The 23,142-nt window shown below is 44.7% G+C and overlaps 2 protein-coding genes and 1 long non-coding RNA gene across 3 annotated transcripts in view; 1 reads left to right on the top strand and 2 right to left on the bottom strand.

Annotated features, from left to right (window-relative positions):
- Window positions 1–23,142, bottom strand: part of ITGA9 (integrin subunit alpha 9) — a 720,867-nt gene that overhangs the window by 198,730 nt on the left and 498,995 nt on the right. Inside the window, exon 19 of the mRNA XM_069730329.1 lies at window positions 13,782–13,868. Within this exon, the coding sequence (XP_069586430.1) occupies window positions 13,782–13,868 (87 nt within the window). The remainder of the gene's footprint in view (window positions 1–13,781; window positions 13,869–23,142) is intronic.
- On the top strand, window positions 1,836–2,798 carry LOC138642264 (uncharacterized). The gene is made up of 3 exons (XR_011314015.1): window positions 1,836–1,949; window positions 2,291–2,377; window positions 2,558–2,798. It is a non-coding gene; the product is annotated as an uncharacterized lncRNA (long non-coding RNA).
- LOC138642263 (uncharacterized) lies at window positions 2,851–4,749 on the bottom strand. Its single transcript, XM_069730327.1, has 2 exons — window positions 3,937–4,749; window positions 2,851–3,461 (listed from the first exon to the last, which is right to left on the bottom strand). Exons 1-2 carry the CDS (start codon window positions 4,354–4,356, stop codon window positions 2,934–2,936), a joined length of 948 nt encoding a protein of 315 aa, XP_069586428.1. The 5' UTR covers window positions 4,357–4,749; the 3' UTR covers window positions 2,851–2,933.

Raw genomic sequence — 23,142 nt, 5'->3', positions numbered from 1 at the left:
GTTGCAGAGCCACTATGTGCCACTGCTATGGGACAGTTTGAACGTTGCAGAGCCACTATGTGCCACTGCTATGGGACAGTTTGAACGTTGCAGAGCCACTATGTGCCACAGCTATGGGACAGTTTCTACGTTGCAGAGCCACTATGTGCCACTGCTATGGGACAGTTTGAATGTTGCAGAGCCACTATGTGCCACAGCTATGGGACAGTTTGAATGTTGCAGAGCCACTATGTGCCACAGCTATGGGACAGTTTCTACGTTGCAGAGCCACTATGTGCCACTGCTATGGGACAGTTTGAACGTTGCAGAGCCACTATGTGCCACAGCTATGGGACAGTTTCTACGTTGCAGAGCCACTATGTGCCACTGCTATGGGACAGTTTGAACGTTGCAGAGCCACTATGTGCCACTGCTATGGGACAGTTTGAATGTTGCAGAGCCACTATGTGCCACAGCTATGGGACAGTTTCTACGTTGCAGAGCCACTATGTGCCACTGCTATGGGACAGTTTGAATGTTGCAGAGCCACTATGTGCCACAGCTATGGGACAGTTTGAATGTTGCAGAGCCACTAGGTGCCACAGCTATGGGACAGTTTGAACGTTGCAGAGCCACTATGTGCCACAGCTATGGGACAGTATGAACGGTGAAAAGTACTATGTGGCACAGCTAACTGCTGACCGAACTTTTTTTTTCCTTCACAGAGGCAAAGAGACAGCGCCGCCGTAGACACGAGGCATCACACACCGCCTCTGAAGTCCCAGAGCCCTCCGGGTCAAAGACAACTGATCCTAGTAGGTTCCCACAATAATGTGATTTGGGTTTGGTTGCAGGTCCCCTCCTCCCCCCCCCCCCCCGGCAGCCAGTGTTGCCATATATGCTGACAGACCTTTTTTTTTTTTTTTTCCCTTCACAGAGGCAAAGACACAGCACCACCGCCGCCACGAGGCATCCCGCCCAGCCTCTTCTGGCTCTGTGCCCTCAGGGTCAACTCCTCCAGATCCTAGTAGGTTCCCACAAAAATGTTATTTGGATTTTGTTTCTGGTCCCCTTCCCCCCCCCGGCAGCCAGTGTGGCCATATATGCTAACAGACCTTTTTCAAAAATTTTTTTTTTTTTTTTTTTTCTTCACAGAGGCAAAGACACAGCACCGCCGCCGCCACGAGGCATCCCGCCCAGCCTCTTCTGGCTCTGTGCCCTCAGGGTCCAATGTCCCGGAGCCCTCCGGGTCAACTCCTCCAGATCCTAGTAGGTTCCCACAAAAATGTTATTTGGATTTTGTTTCTGGTCCCCTTCCCCCCCCCGGCAGCCAGTGTGGCCATATATGCTAACAGACCTTTTTCAAAAATTTTTTTTTTTTTTTTTTTTCTTCACAGAGGCAAAGACACAGCACCGCCGCCGCCACGAGGCATCCCGCCCAGCCTCTTCTGGCTCTGTGCCCTCAGGGTCAACTCCTCCAGATCCTAGTAGGTTCCCACAAAAATGTTATTTGGATTTTGTTTCTGGTCCCCTTCCCCCCCCCGGCAGCCAGTGTGGCCATATATGCTAACAGACCTTTTTCAAAAATTTTTTTTTTTTTTTTTTTTCTTCACAGAGGCAAAGACACAGCACCGCCGCCGCCACGAGGCATCCCGCCCAGCCTCTTCTGGCTCTGTGCCCTCAGGGTCCAATGTCCCGGAGCCCTCCGGGTCAACTCCTCCAGATCCTAGTAGGTTCCCACAAAAATGTTATTTGGATTTTGTTTCTGGTCCCCTTCCCCCCCCCGGCAGCCAGTGTGGCCATATATGCTAACAGACCTTTTTCAAAAATTTTTTTTTTTTTTTTTTTCTTCACAGAGGCAAAGACACAGCACCGCCGCCGCCACGAGGCATCCCGCCCAGCCTCTTCTGGCTCTGTGCCCTCAGGGTCCAATGTCCCGGAGCCCTCCGGGTCAACTCCTCCAGATCCTAGTAGGTTCCCACAAAAATGTTATTTGGATTTTGTTTCTGGTCCCCTTCCCCCCCCCGGCAGCCAGTGTTGCCATATATGCTAACAGAACTTTTAAAAAAATTTTTTTTTTTTTTTTTCTTCACAGAGTCAAAGACACAGCACCACCGCCGCCACGAGGCATCCCGCCCAGCCTCTCCTGGATCTGTGCCCTCCGGGTCAACTCCTCCAGATCCTAGTAGGTTCCCACAATTATGTGATTTGGATTAAGTTGCAGGTCCCCTCTTAACACCCCCCCCCCTCCCCCGGCAGCCACTGTTGCCATATATGCTGACAGACCTTGTTTTTTTTTTTTCCTTCACAGAGGCAAAGAGACAGCGCCGCCGCCGACAGCACGAGGCATTCAACAGCGACTCAGATCCAGAAGTGCCCTCCGTGCCTCAACATTCTAGTAGGTTCCCACAATTAAGTTATTTGGATTTTGTTGCAGGCCCACTCTTTCACCCCCAACCCAAACAACCACCCTCCCCCCCCCCCCCTTTGCTTATTTTTTTTATATTTTTTCATTCACAGAAGCAAAGACACATCGGGAGACTACAGTGTTATTAATGTTATGTTTTTTGACCCACAGCTCTCGTCACTGTCAACAAAGAGGATATTGAAGCCGGCATAGACAAGTTACTCCACACTATGGCACATATTCAGGAGCAGCACAATGTGGCAATGGAGGAGCTGCAGAAGCTGCGGGACATGTGCCAGCAGTTGTAGGCGGGCCAATAATCCATTTTTTGTTGTTCCAATTAAAAGATTTAGTTAAACTTTCATTCGATTTTTTTTTTTTAGTTAACTGTACATGAATTTGTTACGTTAATTTGTTCCCTCATACAGTGCTGTGATTGAGACACACCAATCAAAAAGTAGTGATAGAATGTATAATAAAAGCTTTTATTTCAAACATTATTTTAACAAGACAAAAAAAAAAAAGGGATGTAAAAGTAGTTAGGAAATCACAAATTATGATACGACGATTGTTCCGGCTGAAAATTTTGGTGCCTGATGGGCGAAGCCATATGTAAAGGTATTGGTGTGTAGGAGTTATTAGGGGGTGGCTGGCCGAAGTGGGAAACGTGAGGATTGTGTCGCATCGATGTCTGACCCTGTGACCAACCATTGAAATTTGATGGCTCTGTCCGCTGTATTGGCCGGGAAGAGACCAAACAAGTGTTCTTGTCCAAATCGCCATCAGTACCCTTGTTTACTGCTTCCAGAATCAGACGCTCTGCTAGTATTCTTTGGTTGTCGTCCATTTTTGCCAGTTTGTCAACCACATAGTGTCCAAACCCCTCTAACGCAGGGCTAACATTTCTTGTCAACACCTTCTTTGCCAGGCTCAATAGTTCATTTGAGGCGTCTGAGGTGGCTTTCCGTTTTCTTTGAACTTGCCTCGATTGACTCCTGGCAGGTGCAGCCTCCACTAGATCTGTTGTTGTGCAGTCCTGTGAACAGTCAAGTGTACTCTCCTGCGCACTGTCATCCTGGGGGGGGGGGGAAAAAAAAAAAGTTATGAACCCGGCAACAAAAAGTAGTACCACCATAACCGCATCCAAACTATATATTCGTAGTAGGTAACAAAAAGATTATAATATATTTGATGCTTAGTAATATTCTTTAACCCTCCCTTTTATTGAATACTTTGAACTACACTGTTCTGACTGCTATGGGAACCTGACCAATATTTAATAGTCTAAATAGTCTCAACAAGAGTACATCGGCAGCTTGACGCGATACTATTTTCTATATTGCTTCGATGGTATGGTTTACATATATCTCCATTTCATACATATTACGTTCCCCTTATAATTCTTGACTGCAACAGGGTTACTTATGTGTACATGTTTTTGTAACAACTTTAAACTGATGTGATAATCAGAAGTATAAAACCTAAAATGCAGAGAAAAATTATGTAATTATAGGACACATTGGTGAACTTTCGTCCAAAGAGCTACTTACTTGTTGCCCTTGTGACTCCTGCTCGGCGTGGTTCTCCGAAACTATTGGTTCCACAGGTGCCAACAATCGAAGACACGTTGAAGTCCGTGGCACCTCTTGGTCCCTCAGAAAATTAAGATGCTCAAAATACCACAGTTTTGGCACATAAACTTCTTCAGTGGAAGCTCCGGACCTTGTAGTCTGAAGAACCTTGTTCAGCTCCTTCCTCCAGACCGTGCGGAGCGCCTGGATTTTCTTTTTAATAACTGCTTCGTTAGCTGCCTCATCTGGTGCCTGACGATTGTAAAGCTCAATGAGCTGTAAGTAACCCTCCCTCCTCTTTTCCCTGTTACAATACTCAGGAGATTTTATTTTCCAGAGGCAGGGAAAAGACTGATAAATCTCGATGAAATCCCGGATGAACTCCACACGATTTGACATCTAAAAAGTAATTAAAAAAAAAAATTACATGGTTGACAAAGCGTCCTATTAACAATACTTTTGCCAGTGTGCCAAACGCTTAACAACAGCAGCCACACAAAGCGCTCATGCCTACCATCGCTTCTTCCATCTGCCGCGCCTATAGTCCACCATAACCCAAAACAGTGTACCGCCCGCTTCCCTACAGCAGCCACACAAAGCGCTCATGGTGACCATACATTGTACCATCTGCCACGCTCTAACTCAACAGACACAACCGGTCATAAGCAGTCACAACAGCGTACCATCCGCATCGCTTCAGCGGTGGAACGAAGCGGTCATGCCGAACAAACTGAGTTCCATCTACCACGCTGTAGCCCACCAGTCACGACCAGTCACGACCAGTCACAACAGCGTACCATCCGCATCGCTTCTTCAATCTGCCGCGCCTATAGTCCACCATAACCCAAAACAGTGTACCGCCCGCTTCCCTACAGCAGCCACACAAAGCGCTCATGGTGACCATACATTGTACCATCTGCCACGCTGTAGCACAACAGACACAACCGGTCATAAGCAGTCACAACAGCGTACCATCCGCATCGCTTCAGCGGTGGAACGAAGCGGTCATGCCGAACAAACTGAGTTCCATCTACCACGCTGTAGCCCACCAGTCACGACCAGTCACAACAGCGTACCATCCGCATCGCTTCTTCAATCTGCCGCGCCTATAGTCCACCATAACCCAAAACAGTGTACCGCCCGCTTCCCTACAGCAGCCACACAAAGCGCTCATGGTGACCATACATTGTACCATCTGCCACGCTGTAGCGCAACAGACACAACCGGTCATAAGCAGTCACAACAGCGTACCATCCGCATCGCTTCAGCGGTGGAACGAAGCGGTCATGCCGAACAAACTGAGTTCCATCTACCACGCTGTAGCCCACCAGTCACGACCAGTCACAACAGCGTACCATCCGCATCGCTTCTTCCATCTGCCGCGCCTATAGTCCACCATAACCCAAAACAGTGTACCGCCCGCTTCCCTACAGCAGCCACACAAAGCGCTCATGGTGACCATACATTGTACCATCTGCCACGCTCTAACTCAACAGACACAACCGGTCATAAGCAGTCACAACAGCGTACCATCCGCATCGCTTCAGCGGTGGAACGAAGCGGTCATGCCGAACAAACTGAGTTCCATCTACCACGCTGTAGCCCACCAGTCACGACCAGTCACGACCAGTCACAACAGCGTACCATCCGCATCGCTTCTTCAATCTGCCGCGCCTATAGTCCACCATAACCCAAAACAGTGTACCGCCCGCTTCCCTACAGCAGCCACACAAAGCGCTCATGGTGACCATACATTGTACCATCTGCCACGCTCTAACTCAACAGACACAACCGGTCATAAGCAGTCACAACAGCGTACCATCCGCATCGCTTCAGCGGTGGAACGAAGCGGTCATGCCGAACAAACTGAGTTCCATCTACCACGCTGTAGCCCACCAGTCACGACCAGTCACGACCAGTCACAACAGCGTACCATCCGCATCGCTTCTTCAATCTGCCGCGCCTATAGTCCACCATAACCCAAAACAGTGTACCGCCCGCTTCCCTACAGCAGCCACACAAAGCGCTCATGGTGACCATACATTGTACCATCTGCCACGCTGTAGCGCAACAGACACAACCGGTCATAAGCAGTCACAACAGCGTACCATCCGCATCGCTTCAGCGGTGGAACGAAGCGGTCATGCCGAACAAACTGAGTTCCATCTACCACGCTGTAGCCCACCAGTCACGACCAGTCACAACAGCGTACCATCCGCATCGCTTCTTCCATCTGCCGCGCCTATAGTCCACCATAACCCAAAACAGTGTACCGCCCGCTTCCTTACAGCAGCCACACAAAGCGCTCATGGTGACCATACATTGTGCCATCTGCCACGCTCTAGCTCATCACACACAACCGGTCATAAGCAGTCACACCAGCGTACCATCCGCATCGCTTCAGCGGTGGAACGAAGCGGTCATGCCGAACAAACTGAGTTCCATCTACCACGCTGTAGCCCACCAGTCACAACCAAGCACAACAGCGTACCATCTGCCACATTGTAGCCCTCCAGTCACAACAGTGTACCATCCACTTCGCTTCAGTGGTGGAACGAAGCACTCATGCCGTCCATACAGCGTTCCATCCACCACGCCCAAGCGGTTTACATACCTCGAAGCAGCGGTGCAAAGCGTGGTATATTCAGCGAGGTACAAAATTCCGATGTCCAGGTCCACCAAGTGTCCAAGTACGAAGTGAAGAAAGGAAATTTTGAAAGCAGTGAAGTGGCATTGGGAACAATAGCGCTCAGGTGACAAATTTTCCAACCAATTGTGTGCACAGAACCTTTGGCCTATCACCACACTAACTAGTGGCACAACACGCCCCTTGTGAACAACGTCACGCACAGATTATGCAAAATTTGCTCTGAATCGTCGTGTGTGACACGACCGTACGACTGTCCCATACGACTTCTACATCGCAAATACGTCATGAATTTATCGCTTCAGCGTCGTGCATCGTGTAGTGTGACCGCAGTCTACGATGTTTGAAACGATAATTAAGCGACGATGCAACGTCACAAATCGTGCCGTCGTAGCGATCTAAATTGCACTGTGTGACGGTACCTTTAGAGTATGTTAACATTTGGAAAAAAAAATTGGAACTTGATGAACCTTTGGCTTTTCTTTCAACCCACTATGTGACATTTGGCAATATTTCAGAATCGTGTAACCAATGAATGATAGAGGTTGCACCACAATGATACTCCTCCTGCAATTTTACAGTAATTAACCCTAAACCTAACCTGTATCTTCTTGACATATGAAATATATGGATCTGTCATCATACTTAACAACACAAACTGCATACATTATAATTAGATCTCTTCAACCTAATGAGGCTGGTGACTTTACCTTGGGAATATAAGTCAGAATAAAATTAAGATTCTGATGAACATTTTTTAGACCAACTATAGAATGAAATTGCTCCAGGTGTAGACAGTATACATCTACTGTCACATTGATATTGAAAGTAAATACAGCATCTTCATCAGGGATCTATTTAGCAACATATGCCCTCCCTCCCTCCTTATGTACTCGTGTGCCTTGTTATCTGCTCATGTTTAATGTATTTGTCTATATTTGCCCCATATTCACATGTAAAGCGCCATGGAATAAATGGCGCTATAAAAATGTATAATAATAATAATAATAATATGCAGTTTAAACAGTGAAATCTATTGCCAGATCTGCCTTGAGGCTTTGATTACACTGATGATTTTCTACAAGAGCTAGTTTCATTAATCATGGTTTGGATTTTTTTTAATGTTGACTTATCAGTAGTGTTGAGCGATACCGTCCGATACTTGAAAGTATCGGTATCGGATAGTATCGGCCGATACCCGAAAAATATCGGATATCGCCGATACCGATATCCGATACCAATACAAGTCAATGGGACATCAAGTATCGGAAGGTATTCTCATGGTTCCCAGGGTCTGAAGGAGAGGAAACTCTCCTTCAGGCCCTGGGATCCATAGGGATGTGTAAAATAAAGAATTAAAATAAAAAATATTGATATATTTACCTCTCCGGCGGCCCCTGAACTCAGCGCGGGTAACCGGCAGGCTTCTTTGTTCAAAATCAGCGCTTTTAGGACCTGAGAATCACGTCCCGGCTTCTGATTGGTCGCGGGCCGCCATGTGACCGCCACGCGACCAATCACAAGCCGCGACGTCACCGCAAGCTATTAACGCGCTCATTTTTAAAAATGAGCGCGTTAATGACTTTCAAAGACGTAGCGGCTTGTGATTGGTCGCGTGGCGGTCACATGGGCGGCCCGCGACCAATCAGAAGCCGGGACGTGATTCTCAGGTCCTAAAAGCGCTGATTTTGAACAAAGAAGCCTGCCGGTTACCCGCGCTGAGTTCAGGGGCCGCCGGAGAGGTAAATATATCAATATTTTTTATTTTAATTCTTTATTTTACACATCTCTATGTATCCGATACCGATACCCGATACCACAAAAGTATCGGATCTCGGTATCGGAATTCCGATACCGCAAGTATCGGCCGATACCCGATACTTGCGGTATCGGAATGCTCAACACTACTTATCAGGTATCTGTGGTTATTTTTAAACCTAAGATAATAAGTAAGGTTTCAGTGGAGAACTCCTTCTGAACCTTTAGAAAATGTTCCGTCTAATGACTTCTGCAGCTGCTATACTGTTTCCTCCTCCCACATAGGCTAATTATGAGAGGCTGATCATTTTCCATGTGTTTGATTAATCACCAGTAATCCCTGTAGACTGCTAGGATGTCCAGCATTGGGTTTTGAAACACACTCAAATAAAAATAATCATAATGTATCACATCATTATTTAATGAGAAACTATTATGAGTTGGAGGGGTTTATCCAGGGCCGCCATCAGGGCATTACTGCCCTTACTGCAGTATGGGGCCCGAAGACTGGCAGCACACAGAGGGGCCCACAGGGTCCTGCCTCTTCTGTTACTGATCATCGGGCCCCATCCTGCACTAATGTGCTGTGCCCTGCGGGCTTGTGGCACACACGTCGGCGCCAGGGCCTCGGAGCTGTGCATGGCTGTTTACTTTGATGGCTGCGCAGCTCCGACTCCCTCCGCTCTCCCTGGACTTCTGGTCAGATGTTGGCATGTACACGATGACGTCATCGCGCCGACATGTACAAGGACGCTGTGACCTGAAGAGGAGCTGTGCCTATTGCTTATGAGGTAAGTATGTAAAACATTTTTTTTTCTTTATAAAATGAATAAAATGGATGAGGAGGGGGTCTGCACATGATGAAAGGAGGGGTCTGCACATGATGAAAGGAGGGGTCTGCACATGATGAAAGGAGGGGTCTGCACATGATGAAAGGGGTGGACTGCACATGATGAAAGGAGGGGTCTGCACATTATGAAAGGAGGGGTTTGATTGTGAGCCCTCGCGGGCAGGGTCCTCTCTCCTCCTGTACCAGTTGTGACTTGTATTTTTCAAGATTATTGTACTTGTTTTATTATGTATACCCCTCCTCACATGTAAAGCGCCATGGAATAAATGGCGCTATAATAATAAATAATAATAATAATAATAATGAAAGGGGGGTCTGCACATGATGAAAGGGGGGGGTCTGCACATGATGAAAGGGGGGTCTGCACATGATCAAAGGGGAGTCTGCACATGATGAAAGGGGGTTCTGCACATGATGAAAGGGGGGTCTGCACATGATGAAAAGGGAGGGTCTGTACATGATGAAAGGGGGTTCTGCACATGATGAAAGCGTAGGTCTGCAAATGATGAAAGGGGGTCTGCAAATGATGAAAGGGGGGTCTGCACATGATGAAAGGGGGGTCTGCAAATGATGAAAGCGGGGATCTGCAAATGATGGAGGGGGGCTGCAAATGATGGAGGGCCTGCAAACGATGATGGAGAGGGGCTGCAAATGATGATGGAGGGGGCTGCAAATGATGGAGGGGGGCTGCAAGTTGCAAATGATGGAGGGGGACTGCAACTGATGGAGGTGGCTGCAAATGATGTGAGGGAGGGGACAGGGGACTGCAAATGATAAAGTCTGGGGAGGTGACTGCACATGAACAGAAGGGGACTGGGAATGATGAAGTGGGGGGAAGGGGGACTGCAAATGATAAAGTGAGGAGGAAGGAGGACAGCAAATGATGAAGTGAGCGATGGGGGACACCAATTGAATTGAAGGTGGGGGATGGGGAGAGCAAATGAGGACATGGGGAAAGCAAATAATGATGAATTTTGAGAGTGGTAGGAGTCAATGATGTATTGAATGTGGGAGGAGAGCAGTTGATAATGAATAGAGGGTAGGGGTGGGAGAGAGAGAAGACATGACAATGAACTGGAGTGGAAGGGGCAAGTAAATATAATGTATCGGGGGAGCGGGAGGCACATAGTGGGGGGGCGTTGAGGATGCAGTGGCTAGTAATGAATTGAAGGAAAGAGTACAGGGGCTAATTCATGTATATATTTATTAAGTGGGGAAAATGGCTATTTAGAGTTGGTGGGGTGCTGTGGTGATTAATAATAACTAATTATATATTAATGGTAGGTGCATGTCTGTATTCAGATCTGTAGGGTAGAAGAAAGGGAAAAAGTGGGGAATGTGCTCTGGAAGTAAGGCTCTAGGTAACTATGTTATTTTATGCAGAGATGAGTCCTGGCTGGAAGAAATTATGGCGGTCTGTGCTGCATGAAAAAGAAAAGCAAAGATGAAGGACTTCAGCTAAAGACTTCACTGGTGAGTCAGTATGCTACCTGTACACTGACACTATACACTCTATTACCAGTTCACTGTACACTATATACAGAACTCCTGTATATAATGTCACTGTATTACCTGTACACTGACATTATATATAGAGCTCCAGTGTATAATGGCATTAGTGTTGTGTTTTTTTAATTAATGATCAGTATTGTAGTATTCAGTCACTATGTGGTGGTAGTATGTGATCTGGTTATGGTGTGGAGGTATTTCTCCCTGTATGTGGTATTATTTGGTCACTATGTGATGGTAATATGTGATCTGGTCATGATATGCAGGTATTTGTTCCTTGTAGGTCGTATTATTCTGTCACTATGTGGTGGTAATATGTCGTCTGGTCATGTGTGATGGTATTTGTCCCTTGAATGTGGTATTAATGGTCATTCTAAAATAATATGTGTGACTCATTCCCTTAACGAAAAATAAAGAAAAATATACCTAAAAAGAGTATTGGATATTTTAAGAAATGTTTAATAGCTTAGAGTAGAGTAGGGCCCGACCCAAAGAGTCTACCTTCTCGTGGTGGCAGCTTAAAAATTATTTTGGCCAAAACAAAAGCTTCTAGCTACGTATGGGACCTGGTTTCTGCTGGGAACTGTTAATATCAGATTGGCGATTACGTGGTGCAGAAGATGAGTTTTTCCAAGAGCAGGCGGTGGGACTGTGGAAGGTTCGAGATGTGGAGGCGGAGCTGCGGTGGAACCTGGGTGGAGTCTCAAGGGGGCCCGAAAATGTTGCCAGTATGGGGCCCCCGAAAATGGATAACAGCAAATATTGAATAAAGTGACACAAAATAGATTTATCATGCTGTATATAAAATAAAAGAAAATGAAAAAAAATTCAAAACCCTCGGAGAAGCAGTCTCTGCTGCAGTGTAGCATAATCTTTAACAGGTGAAACGTCAAATTAGTCTGATTAGAAAGGGGTCAGAAAAGAATTAAGGAGTTCTGTGAGAATAGAAAAGCATAATAAAAAACAAAAAATGTCAAAAGAAATAAACACGGTACCTAAATATCTTTAATTAGCAAATCAACTCGTTCTATCTATGGAAGTAATCTAAAAGGTAATGAAACAGCCATTGTCTTGTTACACTAAAAGAAACCTGGTCTATAAAGATAGTAGGATAAGTAGCTGGAAGGACATCCTCCTATACATGATGGGAGGGTGGTATTTAAAAAGTGGTTTAAATAATGGTTTAACATTAACAAAGCTGCCTCTCTACATCGCAGGGAATTAATTTAATAAGTAAAATAAGTAGCCCACATACATATTTGGTTAATTTGAGGTGTTGTGGTCCAATTGAAATTCCACTTTAAACAACATTGTCATACTGGTTGAGTCTATCTATAAGTCAATGAGTAAGGCCGCATTTACATTGGGTTTTGTGCAGCATTAAACTACTGTCCACCAGCAATATGTTTGCCAGTTGTTTAATAACCTACTTACACAGGCAGACCATGCATCAGATTCTCACTGAACCATCAGAATATTCAAGTTGCATAAGCTGCCAATGTTCTTGAAAGAGCGATTCCTGTTTACAAAAAAAGGTGGGCTGCTGAAAACAGTGATCTTTTTCCAGACCAAAAGATTATTTCACCTGACAAAAAAGCATTTTGCTTGCTCATTTGCAGATTGGCAGCCTACTCACGCACATGATTATTGTGAATGAGAACGTCTACAACACTCATTCTCAATAAACTTGCAGAGTAAATTGAGTTAAATGAGTTTGCGGAAAGGTTTTGTGGCACTTAAACAACCCGTTAAAAAAAGGCTTGGTGATTGTTAACATTAGGCAGACTTTAGTGATAACCAAATGTGAAGGAGAATCTGGAATACATTGGGAAGTTGTTGAGTAGATTACAGACTGTTTTTGGACAGGACCATTTAGCGCCGGTGTCCCCGCATGCTTCTCTCATCCCCTGGCAAGAGACGCCAAATCACTCACTGCCACGGCCCCCATTCCGCAATTCCTCCTCCTCCTTCTTCGGCCACTGCATGACACACAGATCTCCAGGCACTGTGCTCAAGGCATATGCGCTCCCTACTTCTTAAAGGGTCCACGCACCATCCAAAAGTGTCCCCAGCCAATGGAGGTGCCTGAGTAATGTGTATAGCGTCTTCTGCACGCTTGCTAGTTGTTAGGTCCCCAGTTACTGTCAGCCGGTCCACCTGTCCATTATCTGTCTGCCTGTACTTACCTTGTCTCCCTGCCAGTATATCAGCCATGCCAGCCTACCTGTATACCAGCCTGTACCTGCCGTGCTCATTTGTATACCAGCCTGCACCTGCCATGCTCATCTGTATATCAGCCTGCACCTACCATGCTCATCTGTATACCAGCCTGCATCCTCTCCCATTGTCTGTCTGTAAACCAGCAGTAACAACCTGCATCTGCCAGTGCCTATCTGTATACTAGCCATACCTGCCAGCATCTGTGGTTCCTGTGTTCATGCCGTGCCTGCCTGTATCAGCTGTATTCTCCCACCGGGGTCAGCTGACGTGTGTCTGAGGTCTGCCCTGGTGTACCATTTCGTGTCCATCAGGAGTCAAGTTTAACCCCACCATCAGGGGCTCTAGTGGAGAGTCAGGTGTTCACCTAGTCACTCCCCTCCAGGCTCTCCCTGGACCACGGCATAGCAGTTCCATCACTCCCGTTAAAGATCACAGCTGCCTTTAGTTTTATCAGTGTCACATAAAAACAAATGGGTCTTTTTCCAGCTGTATTGTCACATGTCAAAATCCCCTTTTCCATGCACAGTACCACATTAACCTGTAGAATCAATATGATATATTTAGTGGCTCTCTTTAGAATGAGAGAAGAAAACAATTGAGGCTTACAAATTTTGATCCACAGGCAATAAATGGGCTTTAATTCTAGGGCCAGGGTCATTGTGACCATGAGGATGGGCCATTGGCCCCTGACAGCAGTACTATCTTGATGGTGGCCCTGAGCAGGATACTAGCATTAATGATAGCAGTAGTAAACTTTAATAAGAAAAAAATAGTATATGGTTATTTGTACTTGCCTCCAAATTATATAGCATTTGGCATGAATTCATTTTATCAGCTTACCTTAGAACGTGATCTCATGAATGGAAATCCCACACTGCATTTCAGATAGTCATCGTCCAATAACTCACAGGAAATCCCCTGCTCTTCCTACAAAAGGGGAAAACATAGTGTTAACATATACGGTAAGTAAAATTCCTATTTTCCCATATAATATATTCATGATTTTAGCAGATAAAATATAAGGTTTGGATTTATGACGCCTAATCTTATTTATTTCTTGTTATGTATAAAGTACAAAACACATCTAACATGGTTTTATGAAGACTGTACTTCATCAGTGGTCTCAAAATCTCCGACGTGAGACATAAACTGGAACAAGCATAAAAAGAACATTACCACTAGGAGTAGATATTGGAACTGTTCTCATTTGTAGTTTTCAAATATTAAACAAATGTCCTATTTCACTGCATGACCAAAGAATGAAATTACAAAACCTGCGACCATCAACCATTTGGGGAAGCTTATACATGATCTAGTATAGAGTTCAATTGGAGCTGTACGTAGCAAGCGCCTTCCAATGCTAACAAATGCTTCTAGAATCTTTTGCATGTGAAACAAATAATGAAGCGTAAATGGGTTGCCCACTACTAGGACAACTCCTTCTTAAATACTATATTTCCCAGTGTAAAATAAAAATAACAGATAATCAACTCCTGTCCAGGAGCAGTTCCAGCGATGTCGGTGCCGGGTCTCCCAAGACTCGCATGACAATATTATGCCATGCAAGCCTTGCAGCAAACCAGTGTTGACCTGCTGTGCTCTCACATCCTGTGGATGAACCTTGGACGTCTGAAGGAATAGAGTGCGAAGCATCTCAATAGTGGATGATGATCAGCTTCAAGGCTCGCGTGGCATAACAATATCACGTGAACCTGTGGAGATCTGGCACAGACATTGCTAGAATGAGAGGTGAAGATTCTGGTCAGGAGTATGGATATTGAATACTTAAGGTCACGTGTCCACCATTCCTGGACCAGGAGAATCCTCACAGAGCGCAGTAAGTGTACTGTAAGGATTCACAAGTCTGCAGTCACATCAATTAATTGCAGACTTGTCATTTTAGACAGGACAACTCCTTTAAGGTGGTTTGTATCACTTTTATGCCTTTTTACTCTGTTGGCCATTGGTAGAAATGTTACTATGCATGCATCTTCCTTTGTGAAACCAAAAAGAGGAAATCACACTCCTTGTTGCCATAGTGTGCAAACAGTTTGGATAACAGTTATTTATAGCACAAGATTCCGATTGACGTCACTATCAATTCATCTAAATTGTGGGAAGCAGAATAATTAAAGTAGTCTGCATAATTGGTTAATCATGTCAAGCCAAGTCTTGAACATTTCATACGAATTGATGACGATATTTCAAATAATTAGATAATGTCAAAGGTAGACCTCTATAAATGGATATTTAGCAGTAACCACCAAACACTCATTAAAATATCATACTAAAACATGTTAGTGACATGGGATGCTTCATAAATATCAAGTGACTATTCACTATAAGCGGTGGAGATAGAATCTGATCTTTATCTGTTAATAATACACATACTTGGCAAGTCGCATGCTGTCTTCGTCACTCACATTTAGGCTATGATTTTCATCCAGAAAAGTTGAACAATTTTTTTCTCACTTGTCATCCATATGCAATCTTTTTTTTAAATTAGTAGCTATTAAACATTTATAGGACCATTTACACCTTCCTATGCCACAAAATTGTAATGTATCTGTAAAAGTCGGATGCTTTACAGTGGCTCTGTATGGCTGGTTTCACACTTGCGTTTTAAAACGCAGCGTTTTAAACGCAAATGAATTTGGTGCAAAAACGCGCTTATACGCGTGTAAACGCAGCGTTTTTTAGACGCATGCGTTCTTGCGTTTAAACGCGTTTTTTCCTGCATTTGTGTTTTTGAAACGCATGATGAGAAGTGTGTGACAGCTGCCAATCATCAAAATCAACTAGAAAACCCACTATAAACATAAATACCTAGGGTTAGGGTTAGGATCCCTAGTAACCCTAGGGATCCTAACCCTAACACAAACCCTAACCCTAACCCTAGGTATCCTAACCCTAAACCTAACCCTAGGGATCCTAACCCTAACAAAAACTCTAACCCTAACCCTAACCCTAAAACACAAACTCTAACCCTAACCCTAACCCTAGGGATCCTAACCCTAACACAAACTCTAACCCTAACCCTAGGAATCCTAACCCTAACACAAACTCTAACCCTAACCCTAAAACACAAACTCTAACCCTAACCCAAACTCTAACCCAAACTGTAAAACAAACTCTAACAAATCCTAACACAAACCCTAACCCAAACTCTAACCCTAACCCTAACCCTAGGGATCCTAACCCTAACACAAACCCTAACCCTAACCATAGGGATCCTAACCCTAACCCTAATGATCCTAACCCTAACCCTAACACAAACTCTAACCCTAACCCTAACCCAAACGGTAAAACAAACCCTAACACAAACCCTAACACAAACCCTAACACAAACTCTAACCCAAACCCTAACCCTAGGGATCCTAACCCTAACACAAACTCTAACCCTAACCCTAGGAATCCAAATTCAAATTCAAATTCAAATGAGCTTTATTGGCAGGACTAAGTACATGTTAGCATTGCCAAAGCATATGGTAAAAATACGGGGGTGGGGGAGGGGGGGCATATAGAGGTCCAGGGAATATCAAATTCCTTTTAGAGGATAGGGGATGTTTCCAGGGTGGGGTATAGGAGTCCATGACATATCGGGCTCTTTAGTCGGGGGATAGGGATATGTCCAGTGTTGGGGTACGGGAGTCCATGACATATCAGGCTCCTCTTAGTCTGTGGCAGGCACTGACATATTCCGCTGCTACGGCCACTGCACTTTCCTCTTCCCCCAGTATTATCGGCAGTTTCTCTTCCTCCTCCTTGGAGGTGAAATCTGGGAGGAGATCAGACAGCCTCTTGAAGTGAGTGTCCCTCACTGCGGAGTATTTGGGGCACCTCAGCAGGAAGTGGGCCTCATCCTCCACGGCCTCCTGGGGGCACTGCTGGCAGAGTCTGTTCTCTCGAGGCTTGTAGTTCTGTCGGTGCCGCCCGGATTCGATGAGTAGGCTGTGGGCGCTCAGTCTGTACCGGCTCAGGATCTGTCGATCTTTGGGGTTTTCTAGTTTCTCTAGATATGGGGCCAGTTTGTACTCCCTCTGTAGATTCCGGTATATTGTCAGTTTCTGGGATTTGTTTATGTCGTTCCTCCAGATGCTGAGATATTCCTCTTTGATTTTGTGTACCATTTTCTGGATTTCACCTTTTGTCAGGCCATGGAGGTTGATGGCTTGGTCAGACTGGCTTTGGGTACTTTTCCTTGGGAGGCTTCCTGAGGCTTCCTGGTGTAGGAAGGCTTTGTGATGGTAGGAGCTGGGACTGCTACTTTGTAGATGAGCCTTGAATGACAGCGCCTTCTTCTTTATTGTGATGTGTAGTGGGAATCTGCCCAGCTCTGCTCGGCAGGCGCTATTTGATGTGCTCCGATGGACTTGGAGAAGATGCTTGCAGAACTCTAGGTGGAATATTTCTGTCGGCCCAGCGTCCCACTTTGACCAGTTTGGGTATGAGACTGGGCCCCAGACCTCACTACCGTATAGAAGAATTGGGGCAATGATGGAGTCAAAAATTTTTAGCCATACGGTTACTGGTGCCTTGAGGTGGTACAGACGCCTTCTGATGGCATAGAAGGCTTTGGATGCCTTGTCTTTTAGTGACTCTATGGCTTGCTTGAAGCTCCCTGACTGGCTGAGTTCTAGGCCCAGGTAGGTGTACCTGTTGGTTTCAGTAAGTGGACGGTTGTCTATCATAAAGGTAGGATTGCCAGTGAGTTTCTGCTTTCTTTTCTGGAACACCATGATATTAGTTTTTTTCTCGTTGATTGGCAGTGCCCATGTGCTGCTGAAGGTCTCTAGGATTTTCAGATGATCTTGGAGGCCTTTCTCAGTTGGTGATAACAGCACGAGGTCATCTGCATACAGCAGAAATTTCACCTGGGTGTCATGGAGGGTGAGTCCTGGTGCTGAGGAGGACTCTAGGGCCACTGCCAGCTCGTTGATGTAGATGTTAAAGAGCGTTGGACTGAGGCTGCAGCCCTGTCTCACTCCTCGACTTTGTTGGAAATAGGCTGTCCTCCTTCCGTTGACCTTCACACTGCAACTGTTCTCTGTGTAGGAGCTTCGGATGACATCATATGTTTTGCCTCCTATTCCGCTCCCCAGCAATTTTAGGAATAGTCCTGGGTGCCACACTGAGTCGAAGGCCTTCTTGAAGTCCACAAAACAAGCATATATCTTCCCGTTCTTTGTATTGTGGACGTGGCTCTTGATGAGGCTGTGCAGAGTGTAGATGTGGTCAGTGGTGCGGTGGTTTGGCATGAACCCTGCTTGGCTCTTGCTGAGGACGTTGTGCTCGGTGAGGAAGGTGAGGATCCTCTTGTTCAGGATGCAGTTGAAGAGTTTACCCAGGTTGCTGCTGACACATATCCCTCGGTAGTTTGCTGGGTCGTACTTGTCCCCATTTTTGTGTATAGGGGTTATGAGGCCTTGGTTCCAGTTTTTGGGGAAGCAGCCGGCCTGCAGTACAATATTAAATAGTTTTGTTATCGCAGCCTGGATGTCTGGAGGGCTGTATTTCAGCATTTCTGGGAGGATCCCATCTGGACCACTGGCTTTTTTACCTTTTATCTGTGTGATCCTTCCTGTTATTTCTGTCAGTGTGATTGGTGTATCCAGAGGATTTTGGAAATCTTTGAACTTTTCCTCCATATCTTTCAGTTTTTTCACAAGCTCTTTTTGTGCCAGGTTCAGGTCTTCACTTGGGATGTCATTGTAGAGGTCCTTGAAGTACTGGAGCCAGATGTTGCCGCTCTGGATGTGGAGGCTGTTGCTTTTCTGGTTGGATCCAAGGTGATTCCACAGTTCCCAAAATTTGTTGTCTTCAAGGGCATCTTGGAGTTGGAGGAGTTTGGTAGAGATGTCGTTTTGCTTTTTCTTTCTGAGGATGGCTTTGTAATTTCGTTGTACGGTGTGGTAGGCTTCTCTCAGAGTGGGGTTATTGGGGTCTCTGTGTTTTTTATTTGAGGCCATTCTTAGGGCCTTCCGTATGGTCTTGCATTCTTTGTCAAACCAGTTGTTGGGATTTCCTAACCCTAACCCTAGGGATCCTAACCCTAACACAAACTCTAACCCTAACCCTAGGAATCCTAACCCTAACCCTAACCCTAGGGATCCTAACCCTAACACAAACCCTAACCCTAACCCTAGGGATCCTAACCCTAACCCTTACCCTAACCCAACCCCTAGGGATCCTAACCCTAACACAAACTCTAACCCTAACCCTAAGGATCCTAAACCTAACCCTAACACAAACTCTAACCCTAACCCTAAGACACAAACTCTAACCTTAACCCAAACTGTAAAACAAACTAACACAAACCCTAACACAAACCCTAACACAAACCCTAACACAAACCCTAACACAAACCCTAACACAAACCCTAACACAAACTCTAACCCTAACCCTAGGGATCCTAAACCTAACCCTAACACAAACTCTAACCCTAACCATAGGGATCCTAACCCTAACCCTAGCACAAACTCTAACCCTAACCCTAAAACACAAACTCTAACCCTAACCCAAACTGTAAAACAAACCCTAACACAAACCCTAACACAAACCCTAACACAAACTCTAACCCTAACCCTAGGGATCCTAACCCTAACACAAACTCTAACCCTAACCCTAACCCTAGGAATCCTAACCCTAACTCTAACCCTAACCCTAGGGATCCTAACCCTAACACAAACTCTAACCCTAACCCTAGGAATCCTAACCCTAACCCAAACCCTAACCCTAACCCTAGGGATCCTAACCTTAACACAAACCCTAACCCTAACCTTAGGGATCCTAACCCTAACCCTTACCCTAAACCTACCCCTAGGGATCCTAACCCTAACACAAACTCTAACCCTAACCATAGGGATCCTAACCCTAAGGATCCTAAACCTAACCCTAACACAAACTCTAACCCTAACCCTAAAACACAAACTCTAACCTTAACCCAAACTGTAAAACAAACCCTAACACAAACCCTAACCCAAACTCTAACCCTAACCCTAGAGATCCTAACCCTAACACAAACTCTAACCCCAACCCTAACCCTAGGAATCCTAACCCTAACACAAACTCTAACCCTAACCCTAGGAATCCTAACCCTAACACAAACCCTAACCCTAACCCTAGGGATCCTAACCCTAACCCTAGGGATCCTAACCCTAACCCTAGGGATCCTAACCCTAACACAAAACTCTAACACAAACTCTAACACAAACCCTAACCCTAAAACACAAACTCTAACCCAAACTGTAACACAAACTCTAACCCAAACCCTAACCCTAGGGATCCTAACCCTAACCCTAGGGATCCTAACCCTAACCCTAGGGATCCTAACCCTAACCCTAGGGATCCTAACCCTAACCCTAGGGATCCTAACCCTAACCCTAGGGATCCTAACCCTAACACAAACCCTAACCCTAAAACACAAACTCTAACCCAAACTGTAACACAAACTCTAACCCAAACTATAACACAAACTCTAACCCAAACTATAACACAAACTCTAACCCAAACTATAACACAAACCCTAACACAAACCCTAACCCTAACCCTAGGGATCCTAACCCTAACCCTAGGGTTAGGGTTAGGATCCCTAGGGTTAGGGCTAGGGTTAGGGTTTGTGTTAGGGTTTGTGTTATAGTTTGGGTTAGAGTTTGTGTTTTAGGGTTAGGGTTTGTGTTACAGTTTGGGTTAGAGTTTGTGTTTTAGGGTTAGGGTTAGGGTTTGTGTTAGGGTTAGGATCCCTAGGGTTAGGGTTAGGGTTTCTGTTACAGTTTGTGTTACAGTTTGTGTTTTAAGGTTAGGGTTGGGGGGTGGCTTATAAGTGTGTATTCATGTGTTTTTCTATAAAAACGCATGCAAACGCATGTGCTTAAAAACGCATGCGTTTACATAGACATCAATACGTTTTTTGCCGCGAAAAAAACGCATGCGTTTTTTCGCGACAAAAAAAGCCGCTAAAATTACTACATGTTGCATTTCTGCAACAAAACGCATGCAGATAAAAAACGCATGCATTACAAAAACGCGTCAAAACGCATGCAAAAAAACGCATGCGTTTTTAATGTTAAGTATAGGGGAAAAAAACGCATGCTTTTTTTGCGTTTTTTACGGCAAAAACGCAAAAAAACGCAAATGTGAAACCACCCTAAGGCATCCAATTTTTTTCTTGCACCCATCTGACTTCAGAGTGAAATAGCAGCATACCTTGATTTTTTCACAGACAGATTTTGCTAGTGAAAAACAAACTGTCATCAGCACTGCCCTATTGAATAACATTGGTCCGAGAGCTTTCGGATAAAAAATCAGATAGCCCTTATACTGTAGATGTACAGTTGTGCTTAAAAGTTTACATACCCCGGCAGAATTTTTGCTCTCTTGTCCTTTTTTCAGAGAATATGAATGATAACACCAAAACTTTTTTTCCACTCATGGTTAGTGGTTGGGTGAAGCAATTTATTGTCAAACTACTGTGCTTTCTCTTTTTAAATCATAATGACAACCCAGAACATCCAAATGATGCTGATCAAAAGTTCACATACTCTGGTGATTTTGCCCTGATAACATGTACAGAAGTTGACACAAATGGGTTTGAATGGCTACTAAAGGTAACATTCTCACCAGTGACCTGTTTGCTTGTAAACAGTGTGTGTGCATAAAAGCTGAGTGAGTTTCTGGGATCCAGACAGACTCATGCATCTTTCATCCAGCCACTGACGTTTCTGGATTGTGAGTCATGGCGAAAGCAAGAGAATTGTCAACGGATCTATGGGAAAAGGTAGTTGAACAAAGGTAGTTGATACAAAAAGATATCCAAGAATTGATTATGCCAGTAAGCAGCGTTCAAACTGTGATTAACAAATGGAAAATCAGGGGCTCTGTAAAAACAAAACCACGGTCAGGTAGACCAACAAAATGTCCACAACTGCCAGGAAAATTGTTCGGGATGCAAAGAAAAACCCACACAGCTGAAATACAGGACTCTCTGAAAACTAGCAATGTGACTGTTTCAAGATGCACAATAAGGAGGCACTTGAAGAAAAGTGGGCTGCATGGTCGAGTCACCAGAAGAAAGCCATTACTGTGCAAATGCGTGAGCTACAAAGCCATCAGAAACTTGGTCAAAGTGGAAGGAAAGATGAATGCAGCATGTTATCAGCAAATACTGGAGGCAAATTTGCACTAATCAGCCCGGAAGTTGCGCATGGGATGTACTTGGACATTCTAACAAGACAACGATCTAAAACACAAGGCAAAGTCGACCTGTCATTGGCTACAGCAGAAAAAAGTGAAGGCTCTGGAGTGGCTATCTCAGTCTCCTGACCTCAATATCATTGAGCCACTCTGGGTAGATCTCAAGCGTTCAGTTCATGCTAGACAGCACAGGAATTTACAGAAACTGGAGGCTTTTTGCCAAGAAGAGTGGGCAGTTTTATCATCTGAGAAAATAAAAAACCTCATCCACAACTACCACAAAAGACTTCAAGTTGTCATTAACCCCTTAAGCCCCGAGGGTGGTTTGCACGTTAATGACCGGGCCAATTTTTACAATTCTGACCACTGTCCCTTTATGAGGTTATAACTCTGGAACGCTTCAACGGATCTTGGCGATTCTGACATTGTTTTCTCGTGACATATTGTACTTCATTTTAGTAGTAACATTTATTCGATATAACTTGCGTTTATTTGTGAAAAAAACGGAAATTTGGCGAAAATTTAGAAAGTTTCGCAATTTTCCAACTTTAAATTTTTATGCCCTTAAATCACAGAGATATCTCACGCAAAATACTTAATAAGTAACATTTCCCACATGTCTACTTTACATCAGCACAATTTTGGAACCAAAATTTTTTTTTGTTAGGGAGTTATAAGGGTTAAAAGTTGACCAGCAATTTCTCATTTTTACAACACCATTTTTTTTTAGGGACCACATCTCATTTGATGTCATTTTGAGGGGTCTATATGATAGAAAATACCCAAGTGTGACACCATTCTAAAAACTGCACCCCTCAAGGTGCTCAAAACCACATTCAAGAAGTTTATTAACCCTTCAGGGGTTTCACAGGAATTTTTGGAATGTTTAAATAAGAATGAATATTTAACTTTTTTTCACACAAAATTTATTTCAGCTCCAATTTGTTTTATTTTACCAAGGGTAACAGGATAAAATGGATGCCAAACATTGTTGTACAATCTGTACTGA

This window comes from Ranitomeya imitator, chromosome 6 (assembly GCF_032444005.1).
Source record: "Ranitomeya imitator isolate aRanImi1 chromosome 6, aRanImi1.pri, whole genome shotgun sequence".
Lineage (NCBI taxonomy): Eukaryota > Metazoa > Chordata > Amphibia > Anura > Dendrobatidae > Ranitomeya > Ranitomeya imitator.
This window is presented reverse-complemented; position numbering and strand designations above follow the sequence as displayed.